This window comes from Hyaloscypha bicolor, assembly GCF_002865645.1.
Source record: "Hyaloscypha bicolor E unplaced genomic scaffold K444scaffold_175, whole genome shotgun sequence".
Taxonomy (NCBI): Eukaryota; Fungi; Ascomycota; class Leotiomycetes; order Helotiales; family Hyaloscyphaceae; genus Hyaloscypha; species Hyaloscypha bicolor.
Genome location: NW_020194677.1, coordinates 192107 through 216497, shown reverse-complemented (window position 1 = coordinate 216497; position 24391 = coordinate 192107). Strand labels below are relative to the sequence as shown.

At 40.5% G+C, this 24391-nt stretch overlaps 6 protein-coding genes across 6 annotated transcripts; 4 read left to right on the top strand and 2 right to left on the bottom strand.

Moving 5' to 3' along the window:
• Positions 1-134: 134 nt before the first annotated feature.
• K444DRAFT_600934 (WD40 repeat-like protein) lies at positions 135-6252 on the bottom strand. Its single transcript, XM_024878644.1, has 6 exons — positions 5833-6252; positions 5211-5774; positions 5097-5147; positions 4681-4965; positions 4459-4621; positions 135-4403 (listed from the first exon to the last, which is right to left on the bottom strand). The coding sequence occupies exons 1-6, from the start codon at positions 5845-5847 to the stop codon at positions 496-498; spliced, it is 4986 nt and encodes a 1661-aa protein (XP_024729289.1). The 5' UTR covers positions 5848-6252; the 3' UTR covers positions 135-495.
• Positions 6253-6618: 366 nt separating this feature from the next.
• K444DRAFT_647276 (uncharacterized protein) lies at positions 6619-7796 on the top strand (the record flags this gene model as incomplete). The annotated part of the gene is made up of 4 exons (XM_024885312.1): positions 6619-6751; positions 6801-6922; positions 6973-7636; positions 7702-7796. 4 exons carry the CDS (start codon positions 6619-6621, stop codon positions 7794-7796), a joined length of 1014 nt encoding a protein of 337 aa, XP_024729288.1.
• Positions 7797-8299: 503 nt separating this feature from the next.
• Positions 8300-9724, top strand: K444DRAFT_620032 (uncharacterized protein). The gene is made up of 3 exons (XM_024881632.1): positions 8300-8829; positions 8912-8989; positions 9039-9724. The coding sequence occupies exons 1-3, from the start codon at positions 8466-8468 to the stop codon at positions 9602-9604; spliced, it is 1008 nt and encodes a 335-aa protein (XP_024729287.1). The 5' UTR covers positions 8300-8465; the 3' UTR covers positions 9605-9724.
• Positions 9725-19276: 9552 nt separating this feature from the next.
• On the top strand, positions 19277-19540 carry K444DRAFT_500413 (uncharacterized protein; the record flags this gene model as incomplete). The annotated part of the gene is made up of 1 exon (XM_024873340.1): positions 19277-19540. A coding segment is annotated over one exon (264 nt), but the record flags the coding sequence as incomplete, so codon positions are not given.
• A 126-nt stretch (positions 19541-19666) lies between these two features.
• Positions 19667-21030, bottom strand: K444DRAFT_573140 (uncharacterized protein). The gene is made up of 3 exons (XM_024877386.1): positions 20567-21030; positions 20008-20500; positions 19667-19960 (listed from the first exon to the last, which is right to left on the bottom strand). Exons 1-3 carry the CDS (start codon positions 20967-20969, stop codon positions 19906-19908), a joined length of 951 nt encoding a protein of 316 aa, XP_024729285.1. The 5' UTR covers positions 20970-21030; the 3' UTR covers positions 19667-19905.
• Positions 21031-21194: 164 nt separating this feature from the next.
• K444DRAFT_620030 (uncharacterized protein) lies at positions 21195-21874 on the top strand. Its single transcript, XM_024881631.1, has 2 exons — positions 21195-21479; positions 21531-21874. Exons 1-2 carry the CDS (start codon positions 21266-21268, stop codon positions 21755-21757), a joined length of 441 nt encoding a protein of 146 aa, XP_024729284.1. The 5' UTR covers positions 21195-21265; the 3' UTR covers positions 21758-21874.
• Positions 21875-24391: the final 2517 nt, after the last annotated feature.

The window sequence follows — 24391 nt, the reverse complement described above, 5'->3', positions numbered from 1 at the left end:
CTTTGGGTTATTGGGGACGACCGGAAGATGTTTGATTAGCCCCGCCCATGGCCACGTGTCAGGTATCAAATTTACCTTATTTTTTAGAGGCTTAGAGCTAATATAAGCCTATTCTAGCATATATACGCTTCACTGATCAGTGTAAAACTTCCATCCCAAGAACTTAGCCTAAGAAGCTTCATTACCAATATCGTTTATTCCGTCTAATCATCTTCCATTTCCGTCGTAATCTTAACAGCAGGGCGAGGTCAAAAGTACCTGAAATTTGCAGTCTCGGCCGTAAATTTATCTCCCAGCCGATCTATCAAATACTTCGATTCTACCCAACACCTCCTCCGACCCCTTGCCCTCTATTAAAGAAGTCACCGATCTCACTCTTCCTCTGTATCTTCTAGCTCATTTACCTTGAGTTTTCGAAAAAGAGAGGCATAAAACTACATTCTAAATAAGATTCAGTCTTGAACGCCGGCCGTGACGCCAATCCCACCCTCCATTTCAAAATTTAATCCCATTTTTAATCATCGCCACCTCTTCATTCTTAGGACACAAGACCGTGCCACCCTCACTCAACGCCACAAGTGCCAAAGCTTCGTTGCCCACCCAGTCCTTCGGCAAAAAGAAATGCCTCTTGTAGTTCCCGACGCTCGTGCCAATCTCCCACGTGCACAGCCAATGCTGATGGTTGAAAAACACCACCTGATTCTGATAGCTGCCTACGAGCTTTGACACTTCACGCGCGAGATCTTGGATGCTGTTGTCGAGTAGGATTACGCGATCAGGGCCGGGAGAAGGTGGAGTGGCGATTTTGAGATCGGAGGTCGAGATCAGCTCGATGCGGCGGTGCTTGTTGCGGTCTCTGTCGTGGCCGAAGCTGGGTAGAGTTTCGAGGATAATGGATTTGGCGTCCTTAGTTGAGGTGACGCAGTTTACAATCTGGGGGGTGTCGGTGTATGATCTTTGGAGTGCGAGCTCGTCGAATGGGCGTTCGATGGGGAGTTTGCGTTTCCCGCTGGGATTGTTATCTGGATTGATGCGCATCAGGCGTAGGCTGCCATTAGATGTTAAATTAGCGAAGTCAACCCAGTGGAATATGTGAACTTCGCCGGCATCGATAGATACGAGTTGCTTTGGGTCCTTGGGATGTTCGATCCACTTGAGATGGCGTGGTGATGGGTGCGTTCTCGTATGACATATTCGTTTGGCAGATACATCCCATACTGTGTCTGCAGAAAATGTCGAGACAAGGAGGTATTGGTCATTCGAACTAAACAGGAGTTGATTGATGCCATCGTTTCTTATTCTCAAGTCTGAGGGCTTGTAGACCGTCATCTTCGCATCTTCAGAAACAGGCATCTTGACTTGCCTAACCAGTACATGGCCAGAATCGTCCCCGGAGGCAATATACCTACCAGATGATGACCATGTAAGACCTATGATCGCCATCTCAGAGGCGTGGCCTGGAAGAGCGCGAATCTTTTTACCGGTTGCAAAGTCATGAACAGTGATGATACCGTCGTCACACCCGCAACAAAAGCCCACGTCCTTTGGCGCACAGGCGATGGCGGTGATACTGGCACGAACATGCGACGTAGCTGAATCTTTCACAGTTTCGCTGTCCCAAAAGCTGCTACTGGACGAGTTTCGGTCATCTTCTGCGTCAGGCTTTTCGGCTGGGACAAGAGCTTCGGGTTCCCAAACGCTACAAACGGATCCGCGAAGATCATAGAATCGTCGCCCATCTGGACTGAAAGCAAGATCACACACATACCCATGGTTCTTTAGGTAATAAATGGCATGAAAATCTGTAGCACGACCGCGAGAGTAATCCGGAACAGTGAAGACTCTCACCGAGCCGTCGTGGTCACTTGTGAGGAGGTAATTTCCACAGGGGCTGTTTACCATCCCTTTGGCACCAATATTATGTTCCGTTTGCTCATCGTAGACAGGGTTCCAACTGATCAACGTCGTGTTGTGGTAGAGAATGTAGAGATTGCCGGAGTCTGGATGCCACTGGATGACTTCGGGCTGAAGAAAGACTTCTTGTTCTGAATGAGATATCTCGTCTTTCTTGACGCATCTGTGAGTGCGAGACATCGTGTTCAGGTCCCAGAGTTCTACCGGACGAGCTCGTGACCCAACTGCCACCTGCGTTCTATCGGGACTGAAGCTCACACACCGTAAACCCTGATTACCGTTTTCGTCTCCCTTCAAAATGGTACGGAAAGCGTATACCAGGGCTCCTAGCCGCCAGTTGTGGCAAGCTATCAGCTGGTCTTGATAACCAATCACAATATGGTCGTCTGAGATACCAAATTCAACTGCAAGCACTCGATCATCGCTATGTTTCTTAATGGTGGCAAGCTCCTTCCCGGCGCTAACCTCCCATATCTTGATGCTGCTCAAACCTGAGGTGCATACAAGGTCTCCTTTCCTATTGACAGCAACTTCGGTGACATACTCCCCGTGATTTATCCTCCGTAACTCTTCGTAAGTTTCCGCGTGCCAAACAACTAGGCATTTAGCCTGCGGTACCAAGGCTGCGAAGATTTCGCTGGTGGCGAAGACCTTCGAACCTGACTCGTCTGTGCCGACTGAAAGCCGGGCATGGCAATCATCCCAGTCCGGAAACGATACTCCCACCACAGACAAACCACCATGACCATATCTCAGTGACCTTTGAATGACAGAATTGGCAGGACAGAACGGCGGAATCAGCTTGTATATTGAAGACGGGTGTTGGATAAGGTTACTCCCGAATTTGCCGACAATCTTGATTAAGTCCAACGTCCAAAGCCTTAGGAATTCGATATCATCGCCTGGGATTTCGCGTTGCTTCCTCTCGGATTGAGTCTTCCCACTGGCTTTAACGAAGGTTTTGAGATACTGGGCAGCCTTCATGAGAGATTTCAGATCGCCCAGTAGTGCCAGTGTATTGATCCATGTCAGAGCATCATTGTCGAAAAACTCGCAAATAATTGCGCGGAACTCTTTAGAGTCTGTTCCTGCAAGACTGAGATGATAGGCCCAGAACGTGGCTGCATATGATAGGAAAGGTTCCGTTTCATAGAGTAAATTGGACGAATTGTCAGGTGAAGCAACTTTAGCTCGTCGTATCTCTGCAATATTGAGAATTTGTCGCCACTGTCGCTCTTTGTTGGATGAGAGATATTTCAGACAGACTTTTGTGATATACTTGTGGCTTTCGGCCGGTTCTAGCGATACCGAAGGGCTCGTATGATGGTTGACCAGAAACCATCGTGCTGTCTCGTGAATTAAGCTCACCCTCGAGCTTTGTATCTGTACGAAGTCGCCACAGATATGACTGATAGTGTCCTCCAAGCTAGTCAAATCAGGAAACTGGGGTTGAAGCGCCTGCTTCAATTCTGGGATATGGAGCGGTCTGAAGGAGTATGTTGCCCAAGTGAGAAAGGTTGTTGCCATCACTCTCTGCGGCTGTTTCTCGATCTTCTTTATCATATGCGAGTAGAGATCAGTCATCTCATTCGGAAACCCGCTAAGCGTGAGATCAATATCGCTTCGCAGGTGCCACTTTTCCTCGAGGTCCTTGGTAGCCAAAGCCACCCACAAAAAATTCCCGGAAGCTTTCATCATTACCTTGTCAACAATCCTTTGACGTGAAGCAACGCCCTTGGGAATCATTATCACTATGGCATCTTCCACATAAGCTCGAATATCATCATAAGTATCCACAGTCGAAATATTGTGCATAGTGCACTTGAACGATAACTGCTTTATGCGCATGGTGACATCCGTCGTTGGTCGGCTGAGTAGAAGAATCTTCAATCTGGTGGTCGAATCGAGACTCTTCAAGCATTGGAAAATAGATTGCAAAGCACCCGGTTCGGCTTCGTCAATGCCGTCTACAACCCAGTATAATGTCTTAGCCAGTGTCATATCAAGAAGTAAGCCGCAGAAGAGCTTTTCCCACAGTGTGGTAGAGGGCATATTCACGAAAGGAATTCCAAGTTGCTCGCTTAATCGAACCAGGCTAGCTCGGAGCGGGGATGAGGCTCGAGCAATTTGAAAAGCTACCGATCGGAGAAGGTAAGAGGCAGAGCGCTTTGGTCTGTCGGAGAAGTCGAAATTGTGGTATTGGCAAACGTTCTCTCCCCACTGTCTGCGAACGGTATCGGCGATGTATGATGCCAGAATGGACTTGCCAGTTGCCGGCGCTCCTGAGATCCAAAGGATATGAGGGCCATCTTCCTCGTATTCTAGCCAGTTCGTAAACCATTTTCGACGTCTAATCCAACTACACGTTCCATCTTTCAGTTTTGACTTATATCGCTCGGCGGTTTCGGCTACTTCGGATTCGCTGATCGACAGTACGCTGCCCAGTTCCTTGATCTCAGTCGCAACGTCAATTGTTGGACTTCGAAAGCCTACGAGAGGTCAGCTTATAGAAGATTGACAGACAATTCTTTAACGCAAACTCACTATCGTTGATACATGGGGGGATCAAACTACTCAGAATATTGCGAATGTCTTTATATCCAGGACAATCGCGAGTTTCGAATTTGCATATAGTGTGATGGTCGGCCACCATAGGAATGCTCGTCTCGTTCTGAAGGTTGAGTACGCCCGAGTCTTTATCGACGATCTAAGACTTGGTTAGTATCGGAGTAGTTACTAGTGCCAAGCAATTTCGAAGAGCCTCACATATGATGATTTCCCGGTAAGGACAGATGTTTTGAGTGTCTCGTAGAAGGAAAAGAGTTTGAGATCTTGGCACATGTTCGAGAAATCATCGTTGATATTTTGGAGAAAAGGCGAGGTAGATGCGAGTTCTCTGATGTATTCCTTGGACATGTTAAACACTTGCAGGAGCTGCGATAGTGGTTCTGCTCCATTGCCCCCTCGATGTGGCGTGGATAGGAAGACAATTGATTTCACCTGAGAAATCATATCCACATATCCTTTGTCGTTTTGTCCCGTTATGTACGCCTGCACGAGATATCAAATTCGCCATAGGGAATATTAAAAACCAGAGAACTTAACGATGATAATTCGATGCCCGAAGGGGGGATTAGGGCATATTTCTCGATAGAAGGGAGTCAAGAATTGAAGCTGCTTACCTTTTTCGCGACGAGCCCTCCCATTGAGTGCGTAACGAAGATAATCGGGACCTATAAGATGAGGGTCAGTATTTTGCATAGAACAAACTTTAGCGCCACAAGACTATAACTTACGCTTCCTATAGATGGGCTTTGTTGTTCGTATTTCATCTTGAAGAGCAAGTCTTTCGCAAAGTCAAAAACATTCATCATATTCGAAGACCCTCCAATGCCAGCGGCGTATCCAAAGCTCCATATTCGCGCATTCGACAGTTCAGACTCGACTGAAAGCCACTGCGGCCAGAAATATCTCAGATCATGCCCCCATGACCACGATCTATATGCAGAGCCACCTAACCCATGGAGGAAGATGATATCGACGACCGGATTGCGAGGTAAAGACACGGAGTGCAATCCTATGGGATCTTTGGGCCTCTTCTTGGAGCTTCCACTAGCCTGTTGTATTGGAGGCAGTGGCGGTGTCACTATTTGAGATATTTGACGGGTCTCAGGGACGGAGTGACTCCTTTCTCCACGGTCTTTGTTTTGAAAGAAATCCCGGGTTTTGAGGTCGGAAGGGCCAGCATCTTGTTTGCTAGCATCTTCGTCGTATTCTTCGAAGGTGCTTTCATATGCGGGAGGAAATGAAAAGGTATCACGACTTTGTAGAAATGTGGGCCGTGTGAGCTTCTTCTTGAACTAACATATCAGGTGAATATATGGATCATAAATAATAATAGAGTAGGGCAGAACGAACCATTCCTCCATCCATAGCTATGCAAGGCTGCAGCAGTATACGTAAGATCACTTTACTTCCTCTTCAATCATCTAGCATCATTCCCACTTTGCATAGACAGGAAAGCTTGTGACTTCTAGGCGCCGAACCGAGTTTCGAGTATGGTTGAAGGGCGAAAGCAGCCCATAGCCGAAGGGAGAACCACGATGAGGAAGGGTGAATGAGATGGAAGCTGGGCGAGTCAAAGGTTTTGCGGCCCGACCCATTCAGCCTTCTTTCTCATCCCGCGTTCCGGGCCGCCCTGAAGTACGCCCGGAAGTACGCCCGCTGCTGCAAAGCGACGTATTAGAGCTCGTTGGAACTGGCTGTCTGGCCTCATCGTCGTCGCCGCCCCATCATCCCACCCTCCCCATCTCTGACAGCGCATCGATTCTGCAAGCCATCAGCAATCCGAAAGAAAAGCCTCACAAACCGGGCGTGGACGAGGAAGAGGTGTGGTGCCGCGTGCAGGGAAAAAAGAACGACAGCGCCAAGACCCCCTTTCTCACTGGTTCAGCTCGCCTTGCATCGTTGCACGAGAGTCGCCATCGTGTAACACACCACGCCGAGTACGGATTCGAAACTCGAAACAAAGCGTCACATGGAGTTCCCGATTCTGTTCGCCCCATTTATCGATCTGGCCTTTTTATACTTGCATACCTCGCACTCGGCTGTATTTATTTCGAAGCGCCTTGAACTTGCCACCCTCCAAAAGGACCACGAACGACCGGCCCCTGCATTTTGGAGGCGAGCATTCCAACGAGCGAAATGGATCCTGATGACCCTACTATTGTAACAGACTACGTACATCCCCATTCGAAGAATGCTGGGCAACCTGTGGAGAAGATTCTACCCCCAAAGGTTGGAGGTGAATTCCCAGTTGACGAAAACATAATTGCTGGTATGAGAGAAAGCTGTTTGCTTGTGATTTCGATGTCTGACCCCCTCAGCTTTGCCAATCCCCGGCACAAAGCTTCTGACAGCTTACCACTATGGCTCCTCCATGTGGGGCCTGACTGCAAAATTAGTCACCGAGCTTCCTGGAGGCGTCAAAAGAAACTATATGCTGAAGGTGAGACCAAATTTTCGCTTCCCTAGCCGCATGCTTGACTTCAATCACAGATAGTTCCGAGCGAGAACCCAGGCCGAAACATGCTCGAAGGAGAATACGAATCAGCAACAGCGATGCATGCCGTGGTGCCATCTTTTATTCCCGTAGCCCACGCGTGGGGACCGCTTAAGGAAGGCCCAGGATACTTCCTCCTCTCCGAGTTCCGAGAGGTGGGACAGCAACCCCCCGCGCCAGGAAAGCTCACAATGCGTCTCGCTGAACTCCACAAGAACTCCGTGTCTCCGACTGGGAAGTTCGGCTTCCATGTGACCACGTGCCATGGACGACTCCCACAGCTCACTGGCTGGGAATCCTCCTGGGAAGTAATGTTCAGCAAGATTCTGGGGCGAGCCATGGATATCGATCAAGAGAGACACGGCGAGTGGGTTGAATTCAATGCCGTCCGATCTTTGCTTTTCAAGTTTGTGATTCCGAGGCTGCTGAAGCCGTTGGAGAGCGAGGGTAGGAGTATCAAGCCATGCCTCATTCATGGTGATCTTTGGGACGAGAATTGTGCAGACGATATGAATACGGGTGAGCCGTTTGCATTCGATGCAGGTAGTATTTATGCGCACAATGAGTATGAGATTGGGTATTGGAGGCCGATCCGACATCGATTGAGTAACAGGACTTATGTGAGGTCATATAAGAAGCATTTCCCCGTTTCAGAGCCAGGTCAGTCCGTTCAATACTTCGAACACACCAATGCAGCAGACCTGTTACTAAATTGGGTGCTTTAGAGGAGGATTGGGATGACAGGAACTTGCTGTATTCGATGAGGTGGAACATCTCCCTCTCTGTGCTAGTCCCTTCAAGCGGCCAGCGCCAGGTGTGAGTGATCATTTCAACCCACTTATGACGCCTAGACCATTAATGAGATTGACCAGCGTTTTTGAAGATATGAAAGTACTATGTCGGAAGTTTTGTCCGGCTGAATTGAAGAAAGTTGAGGCTCAGTTTGGGCTCCCAGGTAAAAATAGGGTCGATGAGGGCGACGGTGAGGAGGAGGAAGAGGAGGAAGAGGAAGAAGAGGAAAAAGAAGTATAGAGGTCCAGCGTCCAAAGGAGCGATCGCTGGAGGATAAACGCATATTTGTTTCTTCATTGTTCTGCGTAACCGCCGTGATATGGACTATTCTTGCACTCTTCTTACCCTTGTTGAAAATAATATACGTGATATATTAATTGTCTAATTTTCTTATAAAAATCGTAAACACTGGTCTCACGTTGTAAAACAGATCCCAACGAATCATTTTGCAGAGGTATTTATTGCGTAATAAGCGCGCTCCATTTTAGTGTGCGAAAGCACTCATCTTTCACGCCCGACTTTCACCGGGCTGAAAGATAAGGGACAATAATCCCCCGAATGTTGGAAATACCACACCCTCGAATTTGCGTCTTCCTCGTCACTAGCACTGTTACATATCACCGAAGCCTGAGTGGTCTCTCCCAGATTCCCCGATTTCCGGTCAGCCTCATCGCCTGTCGTCTCATCTCATCAAAATATGTCAACTCAAGCTCGCCCTCCACCAGAACCTCACGCCTTCCCCCCATTCTCCGCCCTTCCCCTCTCAGCAGGCGGTCCACGCGGTAACGCCTGGGGCCGCTTCGGGCCCAGCGACTCCCTCGGCATGCTGAACCTCCTCACGCCCCCCGTGGTCGCCGCCGCGGCGCTGGAAATCAAAACCGGAGAGCGGATCTCGCTCGACTGGCCTCTGAACAAGCCCTTGTATCCCAGCTACAAGCGAACCGCATTCCATCATCAGGTCGTTAACCGTGCGAAAGGCGAGGAGTTGAGAGTTGTGAATGATGATGTCTTGGCATTTAATACGCAGAGTACTAGTCAGTGGGATGGGTTTAGGCATTTTGGTAAGTTCAGTTGTTGCAAGATTAGGGGGGTGGGGGCGAGCGCGGTTGAGAAGCATATGTTAATGTTCACGTTGATGTGAAGGGTATTTGAAGGAGAAACGATACTTCAATAATCGGACTCATGAAGATATCATGAGCTCTTCCGTGCTTGGTATCGATGGCGGGTCCTCTCCTCTCCTCGCCTGACTACATATTCTGATTCTACTTAGCCTGGGCAGAGAGCGGTGGCATCGTTGGCCGCGGTGTCCTGCTCGACTATGCATCATGGGCATCGGAGAACTCAATTGAGCTAAACCCCTTCTCCTCAACCACAATCCCGCTCCTTCACCTCCAACGCCTCATCACAGACCAAAAAATCGTCTTCCGCACAGGCGATATCCTCTTCCTTCGCGCCGGCTTCACCGCTGCTTTCAACACCCTCGATGACACCGAGCAGAAAGCTCTAGCGGCGCGAGCAACGGCCGACTTTATCGGCGTCGAGTCCACAGAAGCCACCCTGAAATTCCTGTGGGATAACCAATTCGCGGCCGTAGCGGGCGATTGTCCCAGTTTTGAGAGCAGTCCAGTAAAAGGAGGGCCGGACAGAGATGGGATGTGGTGTTTGCATGAGTGGTTGCTGGCGGGCTGGGGAATGCCGATTGGGGAAATGTTCGATTTGGAGGGGTTGAGTGAGATGTGCAGGCGCAAGGGCAGGTGGAGCTTCTTTTTGTGTAGTGTGCCCCTGAAGGTCCCTGGTGGAGTCGCGAGTCCGCCGAATGCGGTTGCTATCTTTTGAGGTCTGGAAATGGGCTTCATTTTGAGCTAAATAGGATTGCCAAGTGTGCTTCTTTACGTAGGCTTGTTCTTGAATTCATTTCTTGCTATATACTGAGCTATCCTAAAAGTCTTCGCTGTGCTAGTTCTGACTTATTCACATTGATAACTTCTCGCGTTTTAGCTACACACACTGAGTGATTAAGCTACTGTAAGAGTCAACAGTTGATCTATCCCTTCTGATCAATTGTTATACACTTGACCACGCAAGTAGAAATAATTTCGCTTATTTCCTTAGAATATATATTATCTACTTTACTACTATTAGACTTAGAGCTTTAGTTTAAATACCAATACTCTAATTTTATCCATTTACAATATAGTACAAGTGTTAGGTCTGACCTCGAATTTGAAGAGGACTGAAGTTGAAGAGCCCCATGGCTCCAAGTGGAGTTCTGAGGTAATTTTGATAATAGAAAATGTTGTGTTTCAAGGGTGGGTTGGAGGTTCGATGGTTCGTGTTGAGATGATTGAGACCTTGCAGAGTTGCCCTATGATGTATATGGAATTATTGTCGTCCCCGAACCAAGCACTCGAACCCGTCCTTTATTAGTATAAACCCTACCACACCACCCATTGCTGCTTCCCTCGAATAACCTTTCTTCTCCTTACTGGATCAAAACTACCTTTGCGTTACAAGGTGACCTGTTAATCTTCACCTTGGGCTTCAGACGGACATATCCATCCCTGATTGTACAGACTATAACAAAGTCTTTTCTTATTAGTCAAGGCTCTTTGCTAGAACACTCGTATAATATGTTTTTTTAACTAAAGGAGGTGGCAAGTGCACAAACCTTGAGGGTGAGATCCCTGATTGAGAAGCTTCATGCAAGCAGGAACCTCTGGGCCGCATTGACCGAGTGGCTTGTGGTGACCGCATATTCGCTAGCGACAGTGAGATTCTTGCAGCAGCGCGTACGTCAAGGAAAGGTCGACAGCTCCTACGGCGGAGCAACGACCTCCTAGCATAACGACTTGCCTCAATTACCCGAGTCTGCCTCGTAGGGGTTTCAGCTGTCAATGCTTAGTGGCGTGTTGGTTGGGCCGCGTATGCCATTGGAATACCCGGGCTATATAGAGTTATGCTGCTCAAGAATGACGCTACTCATCAATGCAGCTTTCTGCTATCCTTGCCTTGAAAGCTCGTTTCCCTCGTCTGTCTCCTACCTACGTCAAATGTTGAAGCTGTGATACACCCTTTATCGTGGTATCTCTCATGCGGCGTGACAAAACCGCCTGAGCACCGCTATAGGCCTGTCCTGGGTCGGTCGTACTTACCTGTAGTGTATGAATCTCCTAGCTGCGCCGAGATAAATTCTGCCTTATATTACCCTCCCGGGATAGGACAAGTGTCGTATTCACGTACATCAAGCCTGTTCTTTGACCCCTCTGTGCCGTATAGCAGATACATGAATCTCTATAGTGCCTCTGAATAAACCCCCAGCTGATCCTTTCACCTATAACATTTTCCCCAAACTCACTGTTTGCTCGACAACTTTTGTTACAAGCCCTAAGGGCATATAAAAACCATCCTAATTGATATATTAGACCTCATTTCATCTTTCCCAGTACTTTGCATACTACTATAGGTAATAATAGCGTCTCTTACCCCCAAAAACTCGAATTCCTCCTATTCCGGGAGCCAAACCGCAGATTTTATATACCCGCAAGAACCTCAATTACCCTCTAACCTTAACCGTACTATAAAGAGACAAAAGGACCTAAATATGAATTCTCCTCCCCGTCTCGAATTAGGTAGTAGTACTCGTATCTGTACTACTTCTTCCAAGGCTATTTCTGGCTAGCTGAAAGCTCTCAAATACAAAGCCTGTATCTAATATACTATAATAAATGACTTCGCTATTATAGTAAACGCCTTTATTACTATATATAATAGACCAGAGAAGTATAAAGCCATATAAGGTATATATAACAAAGTTATCTGCTTCCTTACTAGCTCTCTTTTCGCCGAAACAAATATCTTTATCCCTTTCCGTATTAAGAGCCCGCCAGGTTCTAATATATTATTCTCTGGCTTAGCCAAGTCGGTTTCCTTTACAAATATAGTAAAGACCCTAAAAAACTCAGGGGCAGATTATTAGATCCCAAAATTGACTAGTACTTTCTTTTCGGAAAGCAGATCTATATTAATTTCCGGAGAAATATCTCTTATTTCCTCTTACTCGAACTTAGCTAATAAAGGCTCTAGAGGCAATAGATATCCAAAGAAAAAAAACTAATATCCCCTTATTTTAGTAAAGCTATAGGCTCTTCTTAATAGGCTAAAGCCTTTTATACTTTACCAGAAACTTATAGCCAAGATTACTAGTATTACTCTGGCTTTAATTTTACTAATTATACTAATCCGAACTAGCTAGGCTATTATTCTAGTAGACCTTACTATTCGGGACCTTTTTAGCCCCTAAAAAAATAGTAAAGTTCTTTTATAAATCTTTTATAAAAAGAAAATTAAATGCCTCGAAACTTAATATAATTATATTATTTCGGAAGTTTTATCTAGCTTCTATTCTATTTCTAGACTTAGTAATATATTAATTTATATTACTTTAGTTATTAAAAAAAAGTCTATATATAAATTATTATTAGATCTATTAGTTACTAATCTTCCTAATATAAACCGGACCTTTAATTTAGTAAAATTACCTAAATTATTTCCTTTCTAGCCCCTATTAATAGAGCCTTTAGACTTTTTAATACTAGTAAGCTTTTAAAAATAATTAAAAAGAAAACGGCTATTTTATATTATAACCCGGGCTATTAAGGCTTTTATAATTCTATAAAATATATAAGATATATATATTATAATATATATAATATTTGAATTAATAAATATATTAGTTTCTCTAAAGTAAACTATATAAAAAACACCTGCTATACTAACTATTATAGACCTTCTTTTACTAAATATAATTATTATCCGGCTGTATTATACTAAAAGAATAGTAAGGTTATTAAACTTATTAAGAAAGAGCTAGATATAATCTGCTATTATAATAATAGAGAGTTCTAGTTATTCTATATATTATTATCTTTTATAAAGGCTATTATATTTTAATAACTTTAATTTTAGGTATAAGACTAGAGAACTAATACTACTAAATTAAAGAAATAGAAAGATATAGTAGTTATAGCCTATAAAAAGAGATTCTTATAAGCTACTATTACCTTTTTCCTACTCTTTTTTATCTTACTATTAAGCCGCCCGAAATACTTTATTACCTTAAATAAAAACTTTAATAACCTTACTCTTTTAGCTAAAAGCTTTAGAGAAACTATAAGTATAAATATTAATAATAAAGATATTAAATATTAGAAAGCTAGTTAAGGCTCTATAATAAATACCTTAATTAATAGCCCAGAAACCGGAATTTATAAGTTTATTAGATAAATATAGCCAAGAGTTTCTTTTACTATATTATATTTCTCTAAATTATATATATAAAAAATATAAATATTATTTATATTTAAGAACCATAAACTTATTTGGGTATTAAAACCTAAAACTATTTAAGATTTAACTATTATATTCTAGTTAACTTATAGAATAATAAAAACCCCGAACTTATTAAGGCTAAAAGACCCAGAATTATAACTTATATTTATAAAGAAAATAGTATTAGAATATAATAATATTATTCGATTTATAATTATAATCTTTTCTAAATAAATATAAATAGCTTTATTATTTTTAACTACTATTAATAACTAATAAAACCGGAGATTATTACTTATATCTTATATCTTATACTATTATCTAATTACCTAATTAGAAATAATTTCAATATATAATATAATATATTTAAATTAGAAATTAAATCTAATTATTAATCTAAGAAACTTATTAGCTAAATAATTACTAGTAATATAAACTTTATTAGGAAACCAGATAAATCTATTTAAGAATTCGAATATATACTAAATTTGACTTTTTCTAATATTCTATTTATTTATATTTCTATTTATAATAATATATATAATAGATCGAATTATAAAACCCAGATTACTATTATTCCGAAATAAGACTTAGTTTCTCTTAAGTAAAACTAATACTAAATACCGGAATCTAAGCTTTCTAAGTTATTAGACTTATTAAAAATAGTATAATAAGGCTTTTAAATCTATAAATTCTATTAAATAAAATATATATTAATAGCTATATAAAGGCACTTACTAAGGTTTTTATTTCCTTAATAGAAATAGCCAGAAAGCCGAATTATAGCTAAGAATATTTAGCTTTTTAGTAAATTACTAAATACTAGAAGATATATTATTTATATCTAGTAATATAAAATCTTATATCTAAAAGAAATAACTTATTTAAGATATATGAATTCAAGAACTTAGTATATAAGACTAAGGAAAAATACTAGAAATAGAGAATTAATAGTATAAAAAGTAGTTCAGACTTATATAAAACTATTAACTAGTATAAGCTTACTTCTAATCTTAAGATATTATTATTAGAAATTAATAGAATTTGAATTAAAGATATATTAGAAAAGGCCGAGGCCCTTTATAAAAAGGTTTTCGGATATTTTAATATAAATAATAACCTAGAATAAAACCCTTTTATTAACTATAACGGAACTAGAAATCTTAACTAGAACTAGATAGTCTTATTTAAAGAAATTATATAAAATACTATTAGTATTTTAAATATCTTTCCCGAAATAAATAATATTACTATTTAACTATTTAAGGCCTATTAGAAATATATTAAATATATTATTTATAAGCTATTTAACTATTATTTAGCCCTTAACTATTTCCCAGAATTATAGAAGCTAGCTAAAGTAATTATATTACTAAAAGTTAAGAAAAAGAATAAGTTTTTAGTTTATTTCTAGAGATCTATTACTTTATTTTTATATATTTTAAAGAGTCTCGAATAAATTATTACTAGATATATTACCTGAATTACTCTTATTTATAGTATTTTCTTTTTTTAATATAAGAATATTTTTTAAAGTACTTTACTATAAATCTTATTAGTACTTTTATTTATAATATTAAGTTTATTATATCTTATAGTATAGAAGTAATTATAGTTACTATAAATATTTAAGGCGCTTTTAATATATTATTTATTAAAAGACTACTTATATATATAATTAAATAAGGCTAGCTATTATTTCTATTTAAGCTTATAAAAAGCTTTTTTATAAACCGGAAGGTCCGAATTAAACTAGAGAAATTAATTACCGGATATTATATTACTAAATATAATATTCTATAGGGCTCTTTATTTTTACTAGTTCTTTATATATTTTATCTAGCCTAATTTATTATATAAGATCTTATTTTATATTTCAGATATATTAATAATTTCTATTTATACCGCGTTTCTATATTCCTTAATAATAATATTAAATTACTAGGCTTAGATATCTATAGTATTTTTATTTATAGAGACAAGTATAAGATCTTTTTTATATTCGAGAAATTCGAAATAATTTATTTTATTCGAAAAAAAAGAATATATACTATTATATGGAATTAATAATAACCTTATTATTAAATCTATTATTATTACTCTAGCTAAAGATAGCTAGCTAGTACTTTACTAGTTTAATATCTGGTTTAATTAAAAACTTATATTTAATTATTATATTATTAAACGGACTATAAAAGTTTATAAAGTTATATAATATATTTAAAGCCTTATTAGAACTAAGAATACCTATTTCTTGCCTTTATAAAATAGTTATTATCTATATTTTACTATTACTATTTTATAGTATTAAAGCATAATATAAAAGCCGGAAATAAATATCTAAAATCTAGTAAATAGCCTATAATTCGACTATTAGTACTTGAAATAAATAATATATAAATGTTTTCGAAAAGATACCTATTCTCGCTTATTATAAAATCTTATTAGTTTAGAGAACTATTCTTATAATTATATTATATCGGAACTCTAGTATATTTTTAGCTCTTATAGCTTTTAAAGAATTAAAGCTATATTTTATAATATAATTATAAATAGTTAATTAATATTACCTATTTATTAGATATATTATTCTATTTAATATAGTTAAAGGCCAAGATATAAGTACTAAAATACGCCCTAAAATTAAAGTTTAGTAGCTTAGTATTTTATTTCCGAATATTTCTTGCCCTAAACTTATAATACTATATTTTACTTCTAATAGTAAAACAGATTCTACTAAGAAATTTAATAAAAAGATAGCTTCGAATAATTTTAAAGCCTAGTAAATAGCTCTTTTATTTAAAGATATTACTATTTTTTTTTAGATAGTTCTAAAAAGAATAAATAAAGAATTAAATTAATAGAATATAGCTTTACTATTTATTAGAATATATAATAAATTAATACCGGTTTTAGCTTAATTAATATACTTTTATATATCTTTAATATAGAGATTATTAGAGCCTAGAAAGGGCTCTTTTATATAATTAAATTCTTACTAGATATTAGCTAGTATTATTTATAGCTCTATATTAATAGTATTTTAATTATTAGATATTTCCTAGATAATACTTTATTCTTTTTATAATAGGCCTTTTATAATTATTAAGGAATTATATTTACTTATAATATTAGAATTAAATAGGCTTTCGAATATACGAGAATTAAAAGAAATAAAGTAGCCAATAAGCTTATAAATATTAGGGCTATTATTTTATATTATACTAGCTTTATATTATAACTTATAATAAGTGAAATATATTTAATTTTTAGAATATTTTATAAAGAAATATAATATATTTAATAAGTAAAATATAGTACTAAACTCTTTACCTAATATAAAAAATAGGGCTTTAATTATTAGATTAAGTTTTTTAAAGAACTTGAGCTACTATATTTAATACTTTATTACTTACTAGTTATTTGCTTTATATATAGAGATTTTATCTAGTATTACTAGAAGTTTAAATATAAAAATATATTACTTATTTATTTCTATAGCCGAAATAAAAACCCAGAATACCTTATTTATTACTAAAAGATAATTAAGAAATTTGTATAATGGCCCTAAAAGCTATTTTTTTATATATTATCTTTTTTAATATAGGAAATATTTAGTTATTTTTTAGATCTTTTAAGTAAATCTAATAACTTTATAAGTTTTTTTTATAATTATAGAATTCTATTTCAAAATCTATATCTACTAGCTTTTATAAATATATATATATACTTTTATATATATATATAAATATAAGCTAGTATGGTACGGCAGGCCGTACTTATTAAAAATCATATTATTTTAGCGGTTTTGAGGTTTAGATTATATGGCAAAGGCCGTACTTATTAAAAATCATATTATTTTAGCGGTTTTGAGGTTTAGATTATATGGCAAAGGCCGTAGCCTTTTATATATAACTTGCGGAAATCATATAAGAAAGCTGGTTTTTCTATAGACTTAGAGAATAATCCCTTATAAGTATTTAATTAATTGAGTTTTTGCATACTATATACTGTTTATACTTTACTGTTTATGCTTTTGATTTGTTATTTTGCTGTCAAGTCACGTTTTACACTCTGGTATACTTTATGTGGGTTTTTGTCTTGTCGCAGTTTCCCTCCCACAGTAGGCAGTTTGCTAAAAATAAGTATTAGTACTAGTATATTCAAAGCAAATGTTTGCTTTATTTACTATCTCTGCTATAGATAGTAGCCGTAATATATAGACCCTGGATTTATATATAGTATATTAACCATGCTTGCAAATAATCAAAGCTATATTAATGCTAGCGAATTGCCCTATTTTCGTAAGCTTTCGTAATTAGAGTATCCATTCTCCTGTTTATTCCCTTATTCTTTCTCTTTCTTCTTTTCCCCTTGTCGTTTCGTTTGATGTTTATAGTATCTATTAATACCAAAAGGTGATCTGCCCAGGTCAGTTTTGATGCACTTCGAGTATTAAGCTTATAGCATTTGAGAGTTGTCTGTTATTCAGACCCTCTATTCGGATGGTTGTCTTTGAGGACTTTCGTATGGTGGCCAACGGGGCATAGGAACCGATTTTGAGCCCATGGTTGTACAGCGAGGGGCTCGAATCGATTCCCGCCAATACCAAAGTGGTGGGGAGCCGCATTTGAACCCTCAATCCTCCAAAATCTTAGCCGAAGGAAGGGCTTAATTGGGCAATGGAGGGCCTGAATCGGCCCCCTTGAATCCAAGTGGTGGGGAGCCAGATTTGGACCCCTTCAGATCTAAAATAGGTTGGGCTCTATAAGCCCTTTTATAGTGCCACTTGTCCTCACGATATGCGATTCTGCTTAGTTCTTGTTCTTTTCACAAGACTAGACAGGGGTTTTATGATTCCTGAAATCATAAAACCCCTACTAGCTCTTAATCGATATTTACCTTCGTGTCTCTGCCTTTAGAGTAGAGAGACAGTAGCAGCACTTAAACAAGACATTTTCTTACGTACGTTGCAAGGCGGTATAGTAACATCTACTTTTATATCAACGCTAAACTCACATGTGCTCTGTGTGTGTTGTGCAGGCTGTATTTCCTGGTAGTTCCAACTAGGAAAACTATACTCTTGCGTATTTTGCTTTGGTCAACATTTAGGCAACATAGATAATTAAAGTAACAGAGCTCAGCGCTATGCACGTGATTCCGGTATTGGGACTAGAGCAAAATTCGGCTGCCTATGGCTGATGTTCTGACCTTTTTGGTCAGATCATCGACATCAAAAATATTTCGGCCTGAGGCTGAGGCATCCGTTTCGCTAGCGCTTCCCAGCATCCAGGGAGCGGATGCGCCAGCGTGGGAGCCGAACATTGCTCTATTCCCAACAGCGCCTGTAAATTCGAAAGCAAGGCTTCTTTTGTCGTAACCAGATATGCGACCGCGTCCCTAGTGGAGGAACTCAACATATCTCGCCAATACTCCTTTCTTTTGGTAACGTCCATCCCTGCGTGCCGGAAAAACTTCATAGTCTGGGGTTCTGAAATCCCCACCACATAAATATATAGAGTAATAATTAGTTTACTATTGTTCTTTAGCTATTTCCCTACAAGGTTTCGACTTGTAGTTAGAAAAATACGGCAGTTGGGCCATGCCGTCGACCGTTCCATTGAGAGCGTCAAAAGCTGCTATAGCTATTACCCATTGCTTTATTACAACTATTAACCTATCCCCGGAATTCGGGGCTGTGGTCTAGAGCTTCTATTAAGTTCAAATCTAATTCTAAAGTTTGAAGATACAGAGTAAAAGGAAACCTGCCTGCCGGATTTATCCGGACAAAAGTGGGTGGTATACAAAATGCCGCATCTTAAGAAGCGAGGAAGGATTTATCGCCCTTACCTAGTACTGTATTCACAGCCACGTGAATCGTATTTTGATTACGTATTTTATTGATATCACGTGGAATTGTGGCGTAGTATGGCGTGCTTCCGGATGTTTCCACAGGCAGCCACATTTCTGGTTCTGGAGAATCTGCCACTCAATCCTTCTAATCCCTCATCCCTATCCCCTAAGGCACGGAGGTAATGCCTTATGAGCGACCGCGCTAGTAAAGCCCTTGCAGAGGCCTCCCCGCCAGGAGAGCCTCGAACATACGATGCCACATCAAAACGCAGTGGAGTTCCTCTGACTACCCTTTATTATCGTGATCATAGGTGGCGCTCGAAAGAAGAAAAGGCCCAAGGCCAACAATATCTCACTCCGTCGGAGGAGAAAGCCCTCGAAAAGTATTTGAAACTAATGGCTGACCTCGGGAATTCTGTGCGAATTAAGTGTCTACCGTCCCTTGCCTTTAGTACCGCCCGCCAGCGTTTGACGAATAAAGTGACCAAGCCTCCGGGCAAGAACTGGGCCCGGGGCTTCCAGAAGCGTCATCCAGCACTCAAATCACGACGAGTGAGGGCGATAGCCTGGGAACGCTATGATAAGATAATACGTTGGTTTGAGGTGATCAGAGAGGTATTACAAGGTCCGGCTATCCAGTTGGATCCCAGATCACGTGCCAGGTAACTGCCTGGTAGGCAGCTGCTGGCGCTAGGCAGTATGAGGGCAGATACAGTACCAGCTACTTATTAGATATAATATTATCACACTTGTATCCTCAGTTCAGAGCACAATCTTTCACTTGACGCCCGCGCCTCTATAGTCTCGCGGATCGTCCTTACCTACAAGGACTTAGACGGAGCCGAGCTTGCATAACAAAATGGAAAGGAAGAAATAACATTTGGTATCCAGTTCGTAACAACTTCCTAACTTCCTCCTCAGCCGTGAAATAAAGGTCTACCATTTTACATGGCCGTTCACTTAGCAGTATTAGAGCTGACTTGTATAAATACCATAAGAACTGCTGCGTACCTGATATTTTGTTAGCCAGTGAAGGTTAGGAGTGATTTAACACTTACGCAGCAGCCGCCGCAAGAGTTTCGAATGATCTTGCGGTTGTACATAAGGTAACCATGCAATAGAACAAGACTACAAATCCTGTGATCAGGCCAAGTTTGGATAATGTGTTGCTAATCACATCGAGAGCCCAGAAGGGGACAATGAACATAATCAGACCCGCAATACCGATAACGATCGATGCGAAAGCTTCGATATTATCATCATTATACCAAAAGGTTAATCCATCAACAACGAGCTCATCGCTTGGTTGCCTCTTAAAGATACCTGGAAAGAATCCTGTTCTCCACCAGACAGACTCAAGGTATCGACGTATAGGTGACTTGGATCTTGGTCGAACAGAAATCAGGTCATCGCTGTGATTAATATACGCAGCCTCATCCTTAGAGATTGCGTCGGGATGGTTCACTTCGAGCCATCGCTTGACGCTTCTGATATCAAGTTTTGGAGCAGGAGGGTGATGCTGTAGTTTGTAGTACTCATTGATAAAGCTGTCTAAAGTTGATATATCAGATTCAAATATATAAAATTGACGTGGGACTAGTCTGTGACGCGACCTACTGTACTTTTCCAGAGCGATGAAGATCTTATCAAGTAGAATCTTGCGGTCCATGAAGATTTCCTGACGGAAGGAACCATTATTATAATCGTCAGGGCCAACTTCAGAATATTTCCTCTCGATGGTGTCAAGTTGTTGTTCTAGCAAACTGATGTCGTCTTGGAGTGCTAGAATGATTCTGGCGTTCAGGGTCGAAAATTGCCGGACAATCAGGAATGCGTCTGTGGACGCAACCCACCGAGAAAACACTCGATAACCAAGATATTTCCATGGACGCTGCTCTAAGTCATACTGGGGGACATTCAATTGTGTTGCTGTGACAGAAGCTTTGCTCGTGTTACAAGCTGAGAAAGAGGGACTGGAGCGATGTTGCAAAGTATGCAGTGGAAGAACGGGATCTGACATTGTTCATGAAGCTGTAACTCTTTAGGAATTGAACGTGGTAATTTATAGTTGTAGTAACTGCTTTCATACAAAGGCTATGTGTGGTCAAGCTCCTAAAGCTGCCTAATCCTGTGCTTTCGTCAAGATGTTGCAAGCGCTAAGGCAACAAAATGCAAGCGCTAAGGCAACAAGGTTACCCAAACCTTTTTCAGCCCAAGTATACACAGCCTCGTGCACCCTTTCATAGCCGCCTCTCAAAGCACCACAATCGCCTACCATGACTATGAAGCTGCCAAAGACGAAATAAATCCTCCGTAATGGGTGCTGCCTACGGCCGTCGTCGACGGCGTAAATGTCATCCACCTCCATGTCCTCCCCCGCCTTCTGATCATGAAGATTCACCCGTCCGCTGGCATAGGCATTTGGGTAGATGGGTGTGTCTCTCTCCGGTCGACTATCCTTTGTTTTGGTATGATAACGGAATTTGGAAAGCGTGGGTCGAGATCCCTAAAGACCTTAGTAGCGTTTACCGTATATTATCTTCTCTCCTAAAACACAAAATTCCATGAGTAACTCTTATAGTGGCCAGTGGGCAAAATACCACCTCGAGCAACGGAGACTTATACGACAATTGGGTACCTGATTTGGCAGCTGAGGAAGTCTGGAACAGTAGAAGAAGTATCAGGTCTGGAGGCAATGATATCCACACGAAAAGGATCAACAGGGTAAAGGAGTGGGTCGAGATTTTTAAATTCAGGTGGTGTAAGTTTTGGCACAGGGAGGAAGCCAGTATCGTTTGTCAAATATGAACTTTATAGTGTTGATCAAACGAAAGATCTGCCATCAAAGCGTCCCGTCGGGGGTAAGAGGAGTACTACGACGCTAGTCAAAGTCTCAAGCCTAAATACCAAGTCATCTCTATTCCTCAACTAACTTCCACCAACGCTCTATTCTCTTCACTCTTTGCTTCGAGGAAATGTCGCACGCAGAAATATTCAGTTACTTGGAATATTGAGTGATATGAGGAGTCAACTGTATCCTTTCTACTTAAGTAGCTGTTGGCTCAATGCCATCACAGTTTCAACGAGCTCGATCTCTCTTGTTATACAAATTAATAAGCTCAAGCAAATGCCACCTGGATTTGCCTTCGATACATCGTCGACGCACAATAGCAGCTGCCTGCAACACCGTCGAGAAGTGATACTGGAGGAAGACTCAGTAGAAATATATGCCACTGCCTCTCTACCGATCCCTGTCAGTGTGCCAAGTACCAGTGTCGACTGACAACACTCATATGTGTCTCTCACTTATTCGAAGTAGGAATCTCCCATCCTATAGCTTCTCACTTTAACAGCGCTGAAAATACCAGTGTTCGACGAACTCCAGTACGGGGTCGTAGATTGATAAGGAGTGTTCAATCGTTGAAGAGTGGCATGCGAAGGTTATTCATGCTCATAAAATGGTTTCGGTGGTCAGCCAGGCAAGACCAGTCACTCATGTGAGGACCAGTCACCTACACAAGACCAGTCACTCTTGTGAGGACCAGTCACCCACACAAGACCAGTCACCCAGGCAAGACCAGTCACCCAGGCAAGATCAGTCGTCCAGCAAGACCAGTCACGTACGGAGAGACCGGTCACGCGCGGGAACACAGGGAGACTAATCACCCAGACAAGACCAGTCGCCCAGATGAGACTTCACAACCAGATGAGATCACTCACACGGGGAGACTAGTCGCCCAGATAGACCGACGTGTCTCGGGACAGTCCATTCCACAGTCCGGCTGTCCCCAATTTCACCGATAAGCTAGGCAGTGAAGCGTGTTTCGGTGCTTTGACAGCTTCCCCGCGGTTCTCATCCTTGATATCGACGATATTTCACCTTCATTACCTGCTCCCGCCAGCCCGTCAACTTCAGCTTTAGCTTTAGCTTCAACTTCAACTTCAACTTCAACCCAAACCGAGCATCACAGGCTTCCTGAATCTCAAGCTTTGAAGGCATTAGCGGCATTTAGGGCTTCTGAGGCTCTACGGCGTCTTGAACGTACGCCTTCCTTTCCTTCCGAACCTAACCTTTCGCAGATTCGAACTCCAATTGAAATATCCTCACCTGACGACGATTCCGATAACGATTCCGATTCCTCCCAGTTTCCTACGATTCAAGAGCTTCACAGCATACACCTCCTGCATCGACTACACCAGCTCGTCCTACGTTAACTGCCCCCCCGGCTCCCGCTCCTCCATTGACTGAACTACTTCACAAGCGTATTCATAAACCTATAAAGAAGCAAGCATCTCAGAACTGCTAGAAGAAGGAGAAATAATACAAGAAGGATACTAGTAAGAAGAAGAAGAAGGCAAAGACAAGGGATATAACGTAATTAGTAAATATATAGATAATGGAATTACCTTTTAGAAGCTTATAATAAAGGGTAAGTATATTGTTAGTTTTCGGGCTTTACTAAAATTACTAACTAAAATTATAGCTTTATTCTTATTAAAACGGAATCTAATATATTAGTATAAAAGCGATATATTGAGAGTTAATAGTATATAGAATAACTAGATATAGTAAAGTAAAGTCTGAAAGTAGAAAAGAAACTGTCTTAAGTAAGGGCCTTTATTTCTATTACCTATTAGTAATATTAATAATACCGAGCCCGCTTTCTCCGATATAATATAAATTAGCTAATAAAGCAAAAGTAATTAAAATAATAATATATTAGTGAGTTTGGTAAGCTTTGCAAGTAACGTATTATAAACAAGAGTAGAGAGTACTAAATTAGTAGTTAAACCTGGTACTAGAAGAACTAGTAGGCTAGCTAGGGTAGCGTTTCACTAATTTAATAATTCACTTCTTATTTCTCCTTCAAATTAGCCTTTTCTATATATAAAAATGGGGTAATTAGTCTAGTATACCTTAATTTACTACGTGAAAATTAGTAAAGTTATAGTTTTTAGTTAAATATATAATTATTATATTGATATAGCTATCTTGGGTCCTTATATATATATATACCTCCATTTTTCGACTTAGAGTTTTTCTGATTGAATTTCAAAGCTTATCGTGCGATAATACAAACCACCACCAAGTGGCAACAGCGCTAGAAAAATCGGCAGAATCGGGCTTATCGGTAGAATTGGGGACAGTCGGACTGTGGAATGGACTGTCCCGAGACCAGGGTAGGGCATAGTGCAAACAGCGGTTTCAGACTGCGGTACAGATTTTTTTTATCAAACTGCGGTGCGATTTAAGTACACTAAACTGAGGCATCTCTCCACTAAACTAAACTACGATTATATCCTCCAAACCGCGGTTTAAACCGCAGTTTACCAGTTTCACGTGACTTTATCCGCTTATACTAGCTTTAATACTAATAATTTTCTCCAACTACTCTGATTCAGCCTCCCACCCTTTAATCTTATACCACGATTTCAAGTACT

Coding starts and splice junctions, on each gene's coding strand:
- K444DRAFT_600934 (XM_024878644.1), bottom strand. Junction 4,622..4,680: donor TTACCGGGAAATCATCATAT/GTGAGGCTCTTC, acceptor ACCAAGTCTTAG/ATCGTCGATAAAGACTCGGG. Junction 4,404..4,458: donor CCCCCCATGTATCAACGATA/GTGAGTTTGCGT, acceptor GACCTCTCGTAG/GCTTTCGAAGTCCAACAATT.
- K444DRAFT_620032 (XM_024881632.1), top strand. CDS start 8,466: ATGTCAACTCAAGCTCGCCCTCCACCAGAACCTCACGCCTTCCCCCCA. Junction 8,830..8,911: donor GGATGGGTTTAGGCATTTTG/GTAAGTTCAGTT, acceptor GTTGATGTGAAG/GGTATTTGAAGGAGAAACGA. Junction 8,990..9,038: donor TTCCGTGCTTGGTATCGATG/GCGGGTCCTCTC, acceptor GATTCTACTTAG/CCTGGGCAGAGAGCGGTGGC.
- K444DRAFT_620030 (XM_024881631.1), top strand. CDS start 21,266: ATGGGTGCTGCCTACGGCCGTCGTCGACGGCGTAAATGTCATCCACCT. Junction 21,480..21,530: donor AGACCTTAGTAGCGTTTACC/GTATATTATCTT, acceptor TAACTCTTATAG/TGGCCAGTGGGCAAAATACC.
- K444DRAFT_573140 (XM_024877386.1), bottom strand. CDS start 20,969: ATGTCAGATCCCGTTCTTCCACTGCATACTTTGCAACATCGCTCCAGT. Junction 20,501..20,566: donor CATCGCTCTGGAAAAGTACA/GTAGGTCGCGTC, acceptor TATCAACTTTAG/ACAGCTTTATCAATGAGTAC. Junction 19,961..20,007: donor ACTCTTGCGGCGGCTGCTGC/GTAAGTGTTAAA, acceptor ACAAAATATCAG/GTACGCAGCAGTTCTTATGG.